Raw genomic sequence first — 13,310 nt, forward strand, 5'->3', positions numbered from 1 at the left:
TGAGCATGTTAGCATGCTAATGTTAGCATTTAGCCTAGAGAACCGCTGTGTACAGCCTCAGAGAACAGCTCGCATATCTGTCGCAAAAAGTCTTATTTACTATTTTCTGATATTTTATAAACATAACTATTAATTGATTAATGAAGAAGGTAAGTGGCAGCCATAGACCGTATATAAGAAGCGACGTAGGTCGCTGTATTTTGTCATCATGTTTCTACCGTAGCCGTCGACGAACAAACATCGCTACAGAGCACATTCCGTCATCACGGCGTTCTTCTTCTGCTTGTGTAATTCCGGTAGTGTAGATGCCCATCACTACATTGAATATGTACAAAGAAGAAGAAGAGGGACTAATAATAATAGTAATATATAGTAATATACAGTCTTCGAGTGGTCTTCTGGTTTATTAGAAGTAAGAAGAGAAGTGACATTTGGACAAATGAAGGAGCACAGGTGTTATTTAGTAAAGAGCCGACAGCCAGACGGAGTCAGGACGGACAGCTGACATCACGGATTTTGTGGATTTTCCCAGATGTAAGGCTATAACGTTAATGTGGGACAGATGTTTTCAAAGCGATGCTGAAGTTGTCTGTTTTCTGCTGGACAGGTAATTAACGTTGTTTGTCAGACTTTAGCCATGCAAATGAAAACTGTTGTTTGATAGTTTTAGCTAGAAGCTGGCCATAATCACAGAGAGCCGTGACATGTTTCCCTTGTCAGTGGTGTGAAATATGGATTAATTTCATGGCGCCTACTTATTCTCCAGTCTGTGGTTTGAGTTCGCCGGTTACTTAATTAACGTTAATGATCCGCTGTCTCGCTAACCTTAGCTTAGAGCATGGAAGCATCAGCCAGCTCAAACTTTTGCTGACTGGTAGAAAAACATTTATTGTTAGTTGGAATTGTTTATTCTCCAGCGCTGTGCTTTGGATTGTGGTGTTATGTTAGTTGGATTAATTTCATGTAGTTCTTCAGCGCTCTGTTATTGGCTTTGTTATGTGGACAGAAATGTGCCCTTACCTTCCTGAGACAAACAGCTGATGAATATTATTGGTAATGAAACGGTAACAGCAGGGAAGCTCAGATCAGCAGCTAAACTTCACATTTTACTGCCCTGGTGGTAAACATGTATTTCTTTTTACTGCTAATGGTGATATATAACAAGACCGTGTGCCTATCAAGTGACCAATAATAAATACTTTCCAAATTTGCATTAAAATGTTATTGGATATTGCGTCCCACTGTGCACACAAATATGTAATTTGTACTTTCACATGATAAATGCCCATTAAAAACGTTGCACCGTTTTACCACAAGCTGAAATTATGGCTGTCAGTACTACTTTGTGTTCTGTTTCAAAAAAGTCAAAAGACATTTTGGTAATATTTGCAGATTGCTTATCTAATTAAGCAAAGCGAGAGGAGCCTTGATTCTCACCAGCCAATGCCTTTGTAAACTTCATGTATTATGCGGTTTATACTGGACTGTGGTGCAGAAACAGTGAGGCTTACATTATCCAGATGAGCCAACCCTCCCAAGATGTGAAATAATGTATTACAGGAGTATAAGACATCATGTAGTACTTCATTTCTTCATGTGGCTGTTGTTTATTAATGAAATGTAACAATAATATTAAAAAAAACATTCGGTTTTACATAATGTATATAATTTCTTAACACACCTATCTAAAGAAACCTAATTTATTGAATGGCAATCTCTTTTATCTCATAGATGACATCTTTGTCCTGTCTCAGGCACCGTAGCTATACTGCTGGCTTGGGAAGGGGTGGGGGGGGTGCAATTCACAACCCTCACCACTAGATGTCACTAGAGCTTACACACTGAACCTTTAAATCGATAAAATCTATTAATAAAATGCTTCAACACAAACTCTTTGTATTGATGCTTCATTTAATCCATGTAATTTTACAGCACAGTGTTTCGCAGGGACATTTATTACTGTCGCACATCGCGCTTATGCTGTGAACGCGAAGTATAATGGCACTGTTTGCAAAGTGGAGGAAGAGAGAGAAAATAGCGAGGGACAAAGAAGAAAGTGTCCAAATTATGTTATTATTTCAAGCTAAAGAAAACAACAACTCTGTAATATTACCGTCCGTCCACCCTAAAACGAAATTTATGTCGCCTCGGCAACAGCACGACGGCAGCTGAACAGAAAGCACCAGTTTTCTGCCAGCAGACAGACAAGGTAACAGTAACTGCTACTTTAGCATTTAGCTGAAATCATGATTGATTGTTGGGAGTTGAAGCCAAAGTCCTCAGCTGAAAATGTACACACGTGCGTTTGTTGTTCTCCTGCGTGTGCTAATCCATCCTTTGACCCATATTCTTTGTCTTTATAACTGCCATCTTTATAATAACAAACAACAGTTGTTTCGTGTGCAGGATCGCTCATTTCCCGTTTCACGTGTGTTTTCTTGACACAGTGTGGTTTGGAGACCAGCGTCGGGTGACACAGCTGCTGTCAGCTCCTGTAGTGTGTGTGTGTCCCTGTCACGTAGTGTGAGCGCCACAACGACTTAAAGACTGCCGTCATATTTGACGAAAAAAAGACGGCAAATCGAAAATGTGTTCAAACGTTTTCGGAGTTGACAAGTGCCGACCACGGTGCCGACGAGTGTCAGTATATAGCTGCAGTAACGTTACCTGTATGGCGGGAGGATAGTGTCAGAGCGAGTACGCCATACCTACTAAATACATCTGAACTAGGTACGTCGCCTTACAACCGTGTGATACACACGTTGCCACCAGTACACCATTGTCAGTGTAACTCCTATTTTAACTTTATTGAGTAAATTCAAGTCATGCTTTGTACAGCCTGTGTGAAATGCTTTTATTCTTGTGGTGACTGGGAACTCTGGAGTAGCCTACAGTTCATAGCCTGTGTTGTGCTTTATTGTTTGGATTCACTGTCCTATAAAATTCCACTGAAGAAGATAATGCTTTCACCTCCCCACAATGTGAAAATGGTTGTATTAGGCCTACAGTTACTTATAAAATTAATCATTGAAGTATTAGAGCTGTTTCATGCTTATTCAGTTTCTATTATTATTTGTTATAGGCATTTGCCTGTGGTTATTTTATTGGCAATGTATTTTAAATGTATATTTCTGCATAATGATTTGGATTATTTTGATCATGCTAATGCATTACTAATCAATGTAATCCTAAAGGAGTTATAAGATACTATGTTACCTTATGTCTGCACTTTTTTTTTTAGCAATTACATTGTTGTTGAAGTACAAAACACCAAATTAAAAATCTTAAGATCCTCAGTGAAGTTCTTCATTTTCCATCGGGATGCTATGCTAAGAGAAACCAGCATACTATTATACAATGATTCAAACGTAATTTCCCACTCTGCATAGCTTATTGTTAATGCTCATATAAATATAAAGCTCCCATGATTCTATACCAAGAACACCATTTAATGTTCAACTATAGACAAACGTAAATGTAAGTGTTATCTGTTACAGTTAGGCCGAGTGGTAAAATATGTAATTAAATCACAATTTCTTATGAAAATGCTTAAGATGCCATCTGAATATTTTCTTTAAAAAGCTTGGCTATATGTTGAATAATATTCATTTTGTTGCTTTGCGTGTATTTCATGTGCACATTGTCTTCCTTTGCCATTTCCAGCCACAGTTGTTTAGCAAAGTTTGTTGCTGTTCTGATGCTTTTGATTGGTTCTCATGTTTGAATTTGCAGCACCACCGTGACTCAATTAAACTGCCTCTCAAGCTGTGTTTTTAAAATGGTTAACTGTTGAAAAACAAAACATTTATGGCAGCATCAAATATGAGGAAAACATTGATGTAAATAAAACATGTAGCTTGGTGTTGGTCTATTTTTTATATTATAAATGACAGTTGGGTACACAAAGTAAATGATAAAAGCACAATTTTAATCTACAGAATAGACCCAAAAGTAAACATCATGCCAGTTAAAAAAAATTAAAGATGGGAGGCTAGAACTTCAAGTTGTCCCTGATATCTATAATACAACAATATAGCATAATTTCATGGCCTATAGGCTACTCAATTAAATTACAAATATTACGAGTTATATTTTTGAAGTTAGAGCTATAGTCTATTAATGAATACATGTAAAAACACACTCAATGTAATGTTTAATTAAGTAAACCCCACAATTGAGTTTTTCAAGTTTCTGCTGTAAACTTCTCAGCTGACATAACTTACAAAATTAAGTTGATTAATATCTTTGATAAATATTATATCCATTAGATTACCCTCCTTTTAAATTTCTGTGTAAAATTTAATTTTACAGCAACACTTTTAATGACAAAAAGGCTGGAGCATGTAGGCCTGTAGTCCTTGTATTTAAAATAATCTCTGGCTCCACACTCCAGTCCAGCTGGTGGCGCTAATGCACTTCTCGGCTAGTTTGCCAACCGCCAATAAAAAAAAAGAGAAAAGAAGAACAAGTTTGAGGGGAAAAAAACAAGCCTGACGGCGACAGGTTTATCAACGACGTTGTTCACTGGCGACGGAGTAGCCTATCCACACACGTAGCTGTCACACGACGGTCTCCTTTGGTAGGTTATCCGTGGCACTATCCACCCGCCATAGGCACAGGCTTCTCCCGCAGTATGAGAAGGCCAATGTTCACTCCTTTTGTAGCCTGATGAGCCTTTTGTAGAAATTTGATGATTATCTTACTTTATAGGAGAGAGTTTAAAATTAGATAAAACTCTTTTGCCTCAAGGAGTTCATTGAACACTGGTCAAACTCGTTCAAAGATCCTTTTTATTTCACAACCGTAAATGTTTTGTGATTTGGGGGGGAATATATTGAACATATTTTTCACGCTTCCTTTTGGTTTGAATTACAAAGGACATCATACTAACAAAGCTAAAGTACGTCTCAGCTGACATAACTTGCATTAAGTTGATTAATATCTTGGATAAATATTATATTCATATATTGCTTAAAAGATTACCTTCCTTTTAGATTTTTGTGTAAAATTTATTTTTGTACTTTCAAGAATTTTTAGAGCAACACTTTTAATGACAAAGGCTGGAACATGTACTTCTTGTATTGAAAATAATCTCTGGTTCCACACTCCAGTCCAGTTTGTGGCGATAATGCACCTCTCGGCTAGTTTGCCAACTGCCAATTAAAAGAAAAGAAGAAGAAGTTTGAATGAAAAAAATCAAGTATATCCAGCTGCAGACTGCAGACAAACGTGACGGAAGTTGAACGAAATATGGTTTGTCCCAGAAGACACCACGCACAAAACGTGATGACGTTCATCTCGGCTTATGTACATGATAGATCCTAATGCAAACCGTTTTATTCTTTAGAAGCCAACAACAGAACTTTAAATACACTTCAGAGAAGTTTTTAGGCGAGAAATCAACTATATAGATTTCGAATATCGGCAGTTTTACGAAAATTGGCGGCAAATCGAAAATGTGTTCAAACGTTTTCGGAGTTGAGAAGCTCCGGAAGTGCCGACCATAGTGCCGACGGGTGTTACATAGCTGCAGTAACGTTACCGGAGGCTGCACAGCAACACAATAGAGGTTAACCAGTCGAGATGCATATAATCAATAACTTAACTATGTTGACACTTGACACCTCTTTTTTAATGGATCTTTTTTTTATTTAACAACTATGCGTGGGCCGAGTGGTCGAGATAAACGTCATCACGTTTTGTGCGCGGTGGCTTCTGGGACAAACCTTCTCTTGTCTGCGGGCTGCAGCTGGACCCTTCTCGAAGAAAATTCAAGCCTGACTGCGACGAGCTTATCAACGACGTTGTGCTCTGGCGACGGAGTAGCCTACCCACAAGTAGCGGTCACACAACGGTCTCCTTTGGTATGTTATCCGTGGCACTATCCACTCGCCATACTAAGCAACACAATGGAGGTTAGCCCTATCTACTAGTGCGCCGCTGTAGGGTTAACCGGTCGACATGCATACAATCAATAACTTTAGGCACACACCCTGCAATGGTTAGGGTAAGAGTAATATACTTCGGGGGGCTGTCAGGAATAGTTAGCTAGCTACGGTTAGCTCCCCCAGGTCCAGTCACACAGACCACTGCAGCCAAGACAGCAGACGTGTCCAGCAACAGCTGAACGATAGTGTTAATAACGTTGTTATTCTATCATTAAATTCTCAGTAATGTTGTAAAGTTTTAACCTAAATCAAGATACATCCGGCCCGTGATCTACAGACTATTCTTGGTTTGTGAAACTTAAAATCACTTTGGAACAAATAAAATATACAACAACAACAGTGGTATGAATTGAAACATTGCTTTATTTTTATTATCATTAGGCTATTATAAATAAATATTTGCAGGAATTAATGTGTTAACATACTATAATAATATTATATCATTATAGTAAATATTAACACATAATGTTCACTGATTAGTACATTGACACTTATCTTATTTATCGGCTCTTTTTTTTTTTTACGGCTCTGCGTGGGCCGAGCGTCCGAGATAAACGTCATCACGTTTGTGCGGTGGCTTCTGGGACAAACCATATATGGAAGTTCAGCAGTGCTTTATAGGTGATAGATATTTATTAGTCCTTTCGGAAATTCATAGTATTTCAAAACGTCAAAACAATGTGCTGTAAAATTACATGGATTAAACAAAGCATTGATGCAAAGAATTTGTGTCGGAGCATTTTATTAATCGATTTTATCGTTGAATTGTTTCAGCCCTAATCTGAAATTCACGTTAACTGTCATTTTAACAGGGCTGATAACATTGTCTAGTGAACAACAGGCTTAAAACTAAATGTACTTACCAGAGAAAGTGAACATCCAACTCCTAATACACTTTTTCAAACGTGCTGTTTAAATTTACACAGTGCTGTGCAGGGCTCTACGCTAACCTTTTTCCCAAAGAGCACATGTGCTCCTAAATGAAAAAATTTAGGAGCACACAAAGAAATTTAGGAGCACAGCGAAAAAACATGTGTATAATGTGTATAATAGTTTAACAAACTATTATACACATTTATACTACATGTGCTCCTTCTCCTTGTGTTCAGATATGGTGTGAAACCACTGGAGGACTGGAAGTGATATTTTGTTAAAGCTAAAATATTGAAACAGAGGTTTTGAAAATTTGAGACATTGAAAACAGCTTTTAAACACTGATCAGTCATCACAAAAAACTTTACTGTGATTGGTGCTTGTGTAGTTTTTGAACCAGAGACGGATTCACGATACACCAGCAGCACCCACACCTAATGTAAACAAGACTACTGAACAGTATTACAATAGCTTTAGTAAAACAGAACAAGGGGAACGTGTTGCTCTCAGGCTAGAAGGAGCACATACTGGCTTCCTCTACAGTGGAAATCTGCATCTTTCCACTGCAGAAGCTCTTTCTACAACATGGAGTAGAAACTAGGTGAGTGTAATAGTGTAATATTATAACATTAATAAAAAGATATATTTTAATCAAATAGTATACTGTTAGTATGTTAATATATAAATTATTTAATTCCACTACATAGGCTATTGTCATTTTATGTAATAGTATACTACACAGCCCACCACTAGTATAAAATGAATTGCAGTTTCATGTTTTCAGTCATTAAATCCTTGTGCAAGAAAAATGGCCGAAGTGAAGTGACAGTGGCAAGCACATTGATTTTATGAAAAGTTGAACACCTTTCAACAAAAAACACCTGATAAAGATAAATAGCCAGCTAGCTAAACCCACAACCTCCTTATCTTCTCCCTACTGTCTTCTGTCTCACCGCTCCAGCTGCTGACAGCTGCTCAAGCAGCCACCAAGCGACCCGCCCACCGGGGATTCTCTCAGTGCTCCTGTGGCTAGCTGGCTTTTTTCCTACCACAGTTTCAACAACTCTCCTTTGACTGACAGCAGCTTTGCGTCGCGTCCTGCCCGCTACTATAGGGACAGAGTATTTTGAACGATTAGCGGCGCGGCGGTTGTAGTTACGGTAGTTACTCACACATTGTGCTCGTAAATCATTTTCCCGGTTCGCACGTATCGATTTTTAGGGGCATATGCGAGCAAAATGGTGGCACTGTAGAGCCCTGCTGTGGGTAGGTCACTCTAGCCATATTGACAGGTCGCATGGTAACGACTTGTCAATCATAGATTATCCCGCCTTGAAGCATACTCTGCTTTATGCTCTATTTTCCTCTAAATGGGACCATAATTTACTAACATAATGTTGTATTGAAAAAGACATTAGGAAAGTGTTTACTGAGATAATGAATCAGCTGATATGTAGGGTAATTTTACCATTATTTCTAATGGAACCAGACTTCTTTTTGCAACCAGAAGAGTCGCCCCCTGCTGGCCGTTCAATAGAATGCAGGTTTAAGGGACTTCCGTGTTCGCATCAGTTTGCTGACCGGAAGCTTCCTGCTTGGTGGCAGCCTTAACCCGCTCTACATCGATGCAGAATAGAGAAAATAAAAAAGTCCTCATGTTTGAGAAGCTGGAACCAGCAAAGTTTCTAAGATAAACTGATTCATTTTCTGTGCACTAATCCACTTTTAGCACTGGTGGAGTGTGGATGCAATTAAATGCAAACACATATTAAACACATATTTAATCACATCTCCACCTTCTGTGACTGAGATTGAGATATTTCAACTACAAGCCTACCTGCAAGTCCACAAGGGCCTTTTCACTAGTTTGTTGATCTCATTGGATGTCTCTCCCTGTACATCAACAAACCCATACTTTCCATAACTCACTCTGTCTCCCTTCTTCCCCTTTCTCTCTCCCCCTCTCCCCACTCTTTCTTCCTCTCTCTCTCTCTATGTGGAACATCAACTCGGCTGCTTTTCTTGGTGCTCTAGCAGCTGGCTGCGACCCAGTTACGCTTTACCCCGAACATTTATTTCTCTGTGTTCTTTTGGCCAGAGGGGTTAGAGGACGGGATGGAGTGAAAAAAATATATAAAGAAAGAAACAGCAAGCTAGTTTGAAAACCAGACAGAGTCAAGTTTTACATGAACAGGCCAAAAAAGAGCTTAGGCTGGCTGACAAAAAACATCCCGTGTAGTCTATCAGGCCTAAAATAGCATAGAAAGAAGCGCTGGAGTAAATTAGACAACTTTTCTAAATTTTCACACTACCTTGCCTGATCTAGCCCTGCAGCTCTGATAACAGAAAACTCAGACTTAAGTCCACACTGGTGCTCAGATCAAGTCCCATACAAACAACGTGGGGAATGTTTGTGAGGGAGAAAGGCCCAAAGGAGACGACAGGAGTCGGCTCTCTGTGAGCACGTCGAATTGTTTTCATGCTCAAAAGCTAGTCCAGGTGTCTGAGCCACAGAAATGATGTAACGTCCACTTCTTCCATCACTCACACACACACACACAACAGGAAGACAGTCCTGTGGAGCTCTGTAGCTTCAGACCAAGTTGTTTTTCTTGAACATTCCTCTGGACATCTGGGTTGTTCTTGTTGTGCTTCCTATTACAGCATGTTCAGTACTAAAATAATAGAAGGGGTCCTTTGGTCTATTATAAGGTAGGATCAGGGTTAAGATGAGAGAAGATTTCATTTGATCTGGATCACAGGTACAAAATGCAAGAGAAAGCAACATCATTTACACTCTACATTCACCCTGTACTATTAATCCATCAGTGTGTGATACGGGGCTGCAACTAACGATTATTTTCATTGTTGATAAATCTGTCGATTATGGTCTCGAATGATCAATTAGTTGGTTGGTCTATAAAATATCAGAAAATGGTGAAAAAAATGTCGATCAGTGTTTTCCAAAGCTCAACCTGACATAAGCAAATGTCCCAAATATATGCAGTTTACTGTCATAAAGGAGCAAAGAAACCAGAAAATATTCACACTAAAGAAGCTGGAATTGGCTTTTTTATCTTAAAAAATTACTCTAACCGAATAATTGATTATCGCAATAGTTGCCGATTAATTAAATAGTTGACAACTACTCGATTAAGAGTTGCAGCTCTACTACGATAACCCAGTCTGAAGACTTAAAAAAGTTAAAACAAAATCATTTAAAAAGAAGTGTAACCGAAATTTTGACAATAGATTATTGAAGCAGTTTTTCAGGCAAAAGTGAATATTTGTGTTGTTTTGTATCATTGTAAAGTGGATTAGAGCTGCGATTAGTCGCTCAACAGAAAACTCATCGTCAACAATTTAGATAATTGATGAATTCATTTTTCAAGCTAAAATGGTAAATATTCTGTTTTCAGCTACTAACGTGAGGATTTGCTGCTTTTCTTTGTCATATGTGGCAGTGAATTGAATATCGTTAGGTTTTGTACTGTTGTTACTGTTGTTGTACAAAACAAGCAATTTGAAGACATTGCAAATGGCATTTTTCATGATTTTTTTACACTTTATAGACTAACGAATAATCGAGAAAATAATATAATCGTTTTAATCGGAAGATTAATCGCTAATGGAATTACTTGCAGCCTTGAATTGCAGTCTATGGGTCCGGTGAGAGGGCTCCGCACGTACTCAAAGAACTGGAGTTACATTCGGGTAACTACTAATTTCCTCTGGGGAAACTATTTGCTAACATTTTAAAGACCAAACAATTAATTGAGAATAATGAATCATTATTTTAAACCGTTATGACAAAGTTTAGGTGTCTACATCAAGAGAATTGTACAAAGGCTGCAACTAATCATAATTTTCATTATCAATTATTCTGCATGTTGGTTTTTTAATCAAGTAATCATTTGGTCCATGAACCCTCAGAACAAAATGCCCATCACAATCCCCTAATGCTCAAGATGACTTTTGATTTACTTCTCTGTTAATGTTAAAGTGCTACAAGAACGATCACCTTGCCTGGTTTACACCTTGCTCTAGGGTTACAAGAAATACTCAGAATAGGAAGGCTGGTGGCGCAGCAGTTCAGAGAAAACAGGAATCTACTTTTGAGAGCTGCAGGACACTGTTCCTAGCAATAAGGAAGTTTATTGTCATTGTAATCGATAGAACATCGTTCTGTTTTTCAGAGACAGCAGCAACACACAAGTGTAAAAAATACATGCCAGGCAGGACACTAAACAACACAGTATAAAAACAATCAATAATAAAAGGCATATAAACAGTAACAGACATCAGTAATAAATAAATAAAGGCAACATCAGCATACAGTGCTTTTAGAGTTCCTAGTAATGAACAGATGAACTGGAGACCCTTGATCTCCGTATGTCTTAAGCCCATTTGTAAATGTGAAATAAACATTTTCATTTTTATATGATACAGATTGTTTATGTTGTTTATCTACTTTCCATCATTTACTTACACACACATATATATATATATATATATTTTATGGCTGGGAAATAAAACATTAATGATATTTATCACCATATAATTTACCTCAATAACAACATAACAAATGTTCAAAAAATCTTTGATTTGGTTCATTTAAATCACGAACGAATTAGCACTTAATTGTTCTATTAAGATATTTAGTTTGTTGAGGAAAAGGGACTGAGAAAAGATTTAAATTAATTTTACTCCTGCATATTTTCTGAGAAAATGTTGAATGTTCAACATCAGATTTGTTAAGTGATCCACAGTTTGGCATCAAGTGTTTGTTCTGACCATAAAGAATAATTTAAAACCACAATTAACCATCTGGTTTCTTCAACTTTCACTCAGGAGCAAGACTCAACCTTTAAACTGAAGTAATGATTTGACACTTATCGTGATAAATATCCATATCAATTTTTTTTTAATAACACAAATCTTCTTTTTATAGATGTTTTTATCTCACTCTTGCTTTAACAATCTGTTTCCCATGCCAATAAAGCCCCATTTAATGAACAGCATCAGTCCTAACGTCCACTGTTTGGCACTTTTGCTTGAAATTTGACTTTTAAGATGGATAATTACCAAAATGGTTGCCATCTAATTTTCTGTTTATTGATCAGTCGTTTTACGCTTTTCACCCCTTATTGATAACGATGATTACTGCAGGATTCACTTCTCTCCTCCTCCTCCTACATCTACAGCAGCATTCATCTTGTTGCATTGGAAAAGCTCGTGTTAAGTGATCTAAAAGGTTGATCTGTAAGTTGTTTACAGTGTGGACATTAACAGCAGCTCCATGTGCTGACTCTGAGGGAGCACACACAGAAACTGAAGCAGCCTCTGAGCGAGTTAACTCCAGCTGCAGCTAAAACTCAGGAGCACAAAGACGACCTCACTTCTTCAGGGAGTTAAGTTCAAAGAAACCTAAATGAGGCACTTACAGAATGGGTGTTGTTATGCAGCGTTGACTCTACTCCAGGCAGACCTGTACATGTCGGTTCATTCAGTCCTGCGCTGCGTTTCCAGAGGTCCGACTTCTCTAAACTACGTCGCTCCTCATCACCGCCAAAGTCCCTCTGCAGCCTCGTCAAGCCTGACAGCTTTTCTCCCACGTGGAAACCTGTGCCCAGCGCAGATGAAAACAGCCCCAGCGCCAAAATGCAAGATACGGACATCATGCTTGCAAAAACACAGCCCAACTTCGGACTCCGCGAGTAACTCCTCTGTCCCGAACTCTCGGCTCCACAAGCCCCCCTCATCAGCAAACGCATCTTCAATGACGGCCCATCCACCGCGGCAGAAGATTGGTCAGGACGAGAATAACCTGCAATCTCATTGGACAGCAAGATTCTTACCCAACTGAGGTGTCATCATTTTCTAGTGTTAGAGTGCCCCCTGGAGGAAAGCCTGCGCAAAGACCAGGACACCTTTAGTTCTTAGTGGAGGATCTTTTTTTAATTTGAAAATGATTGCGAGAAACACAAGCAAAGCACAACAAACAATCTGGAGGATAAGCTTTTTCCCACACGAGGATTAATTTAGTTTTTAATATCTGGTAGCCATTATTTTTAGCTGATTGGAGCTCTGAAAGCGACAAAGGCAGAATAATGTTATATAAAATTAAGATAAGGTAAATTTTGACAAAATGCACTGCAGAATGTTCTGGGTGTATACGTGTAAGTACTTCTTAGATCATCGAAAGGGACAGTAAAAAGAAAGAAAACCAATGTTATGTTAACTCCAGTTGGTTTGATACATTAAAAATGTATAAATTGAAAAAATAGGAAATTTTACAAAGGAAAAAGGAAGGTGTGGATGAGATGCAACAATTACTTTGCAATTACATGGTAAGCAACTTCAAACTCTTTTTTGGTATTAGACACTTTCAGACCACACTGATGAAACCAAACATTCGTTTTCACAGTATCATACTGTAATGTGATGTGACTTAGTACAATACTTAGACTAGTAAGCCACTTGGTGATT

At 38.2% G+C, this 13,310-nt stretch overlaps 1 protein-coding gene across 1 annotated transcript in view; it reads right to left on the bottom strand.

The window, feature by feature from the left end:
- The window catches only part of LOC119886509 (sortilin-like), a 28,624-nt gene extending 16,014 nt beyond the window's left edge, over nucleotides 1-12,610 (bottom strand). Inside the window, exon 1 of the mRNA XM_038697294.1 lies at nucleotides 12,266-12,610. Within this exon, the coding sequence (XP_038553222.1) occupies nucleotides 12,266-12,595 (330 nt within the window). The 5' untranslated portion in view covers nucleotides 12,596-12,610. The remainder of the gene's footprint in view (nucleotides 1-12,265) is intronic.
- Between the last annotated feature and the right edge of the window lie 700 nt (nucleotides 12,611-13,310).

This window comes from Micropterus salmoides, unplaced genomic scaffold (genome assembly GCF_014851395.1).
Source record: "Micropterus salmoides isolate LMB-PRFRI ecotype aquatic unplaced genomic scaffold, ASM1485139v1 Ms_hic_scaffold_4, whole genome shotgun sequence".
Classification (NCBI taxonomy): Eukaryota; Metazoa; Chordata; class Actinopteri; order Centrarchiformes; family Centrarchidae; genus Micropterus; species Micropterus salmoides.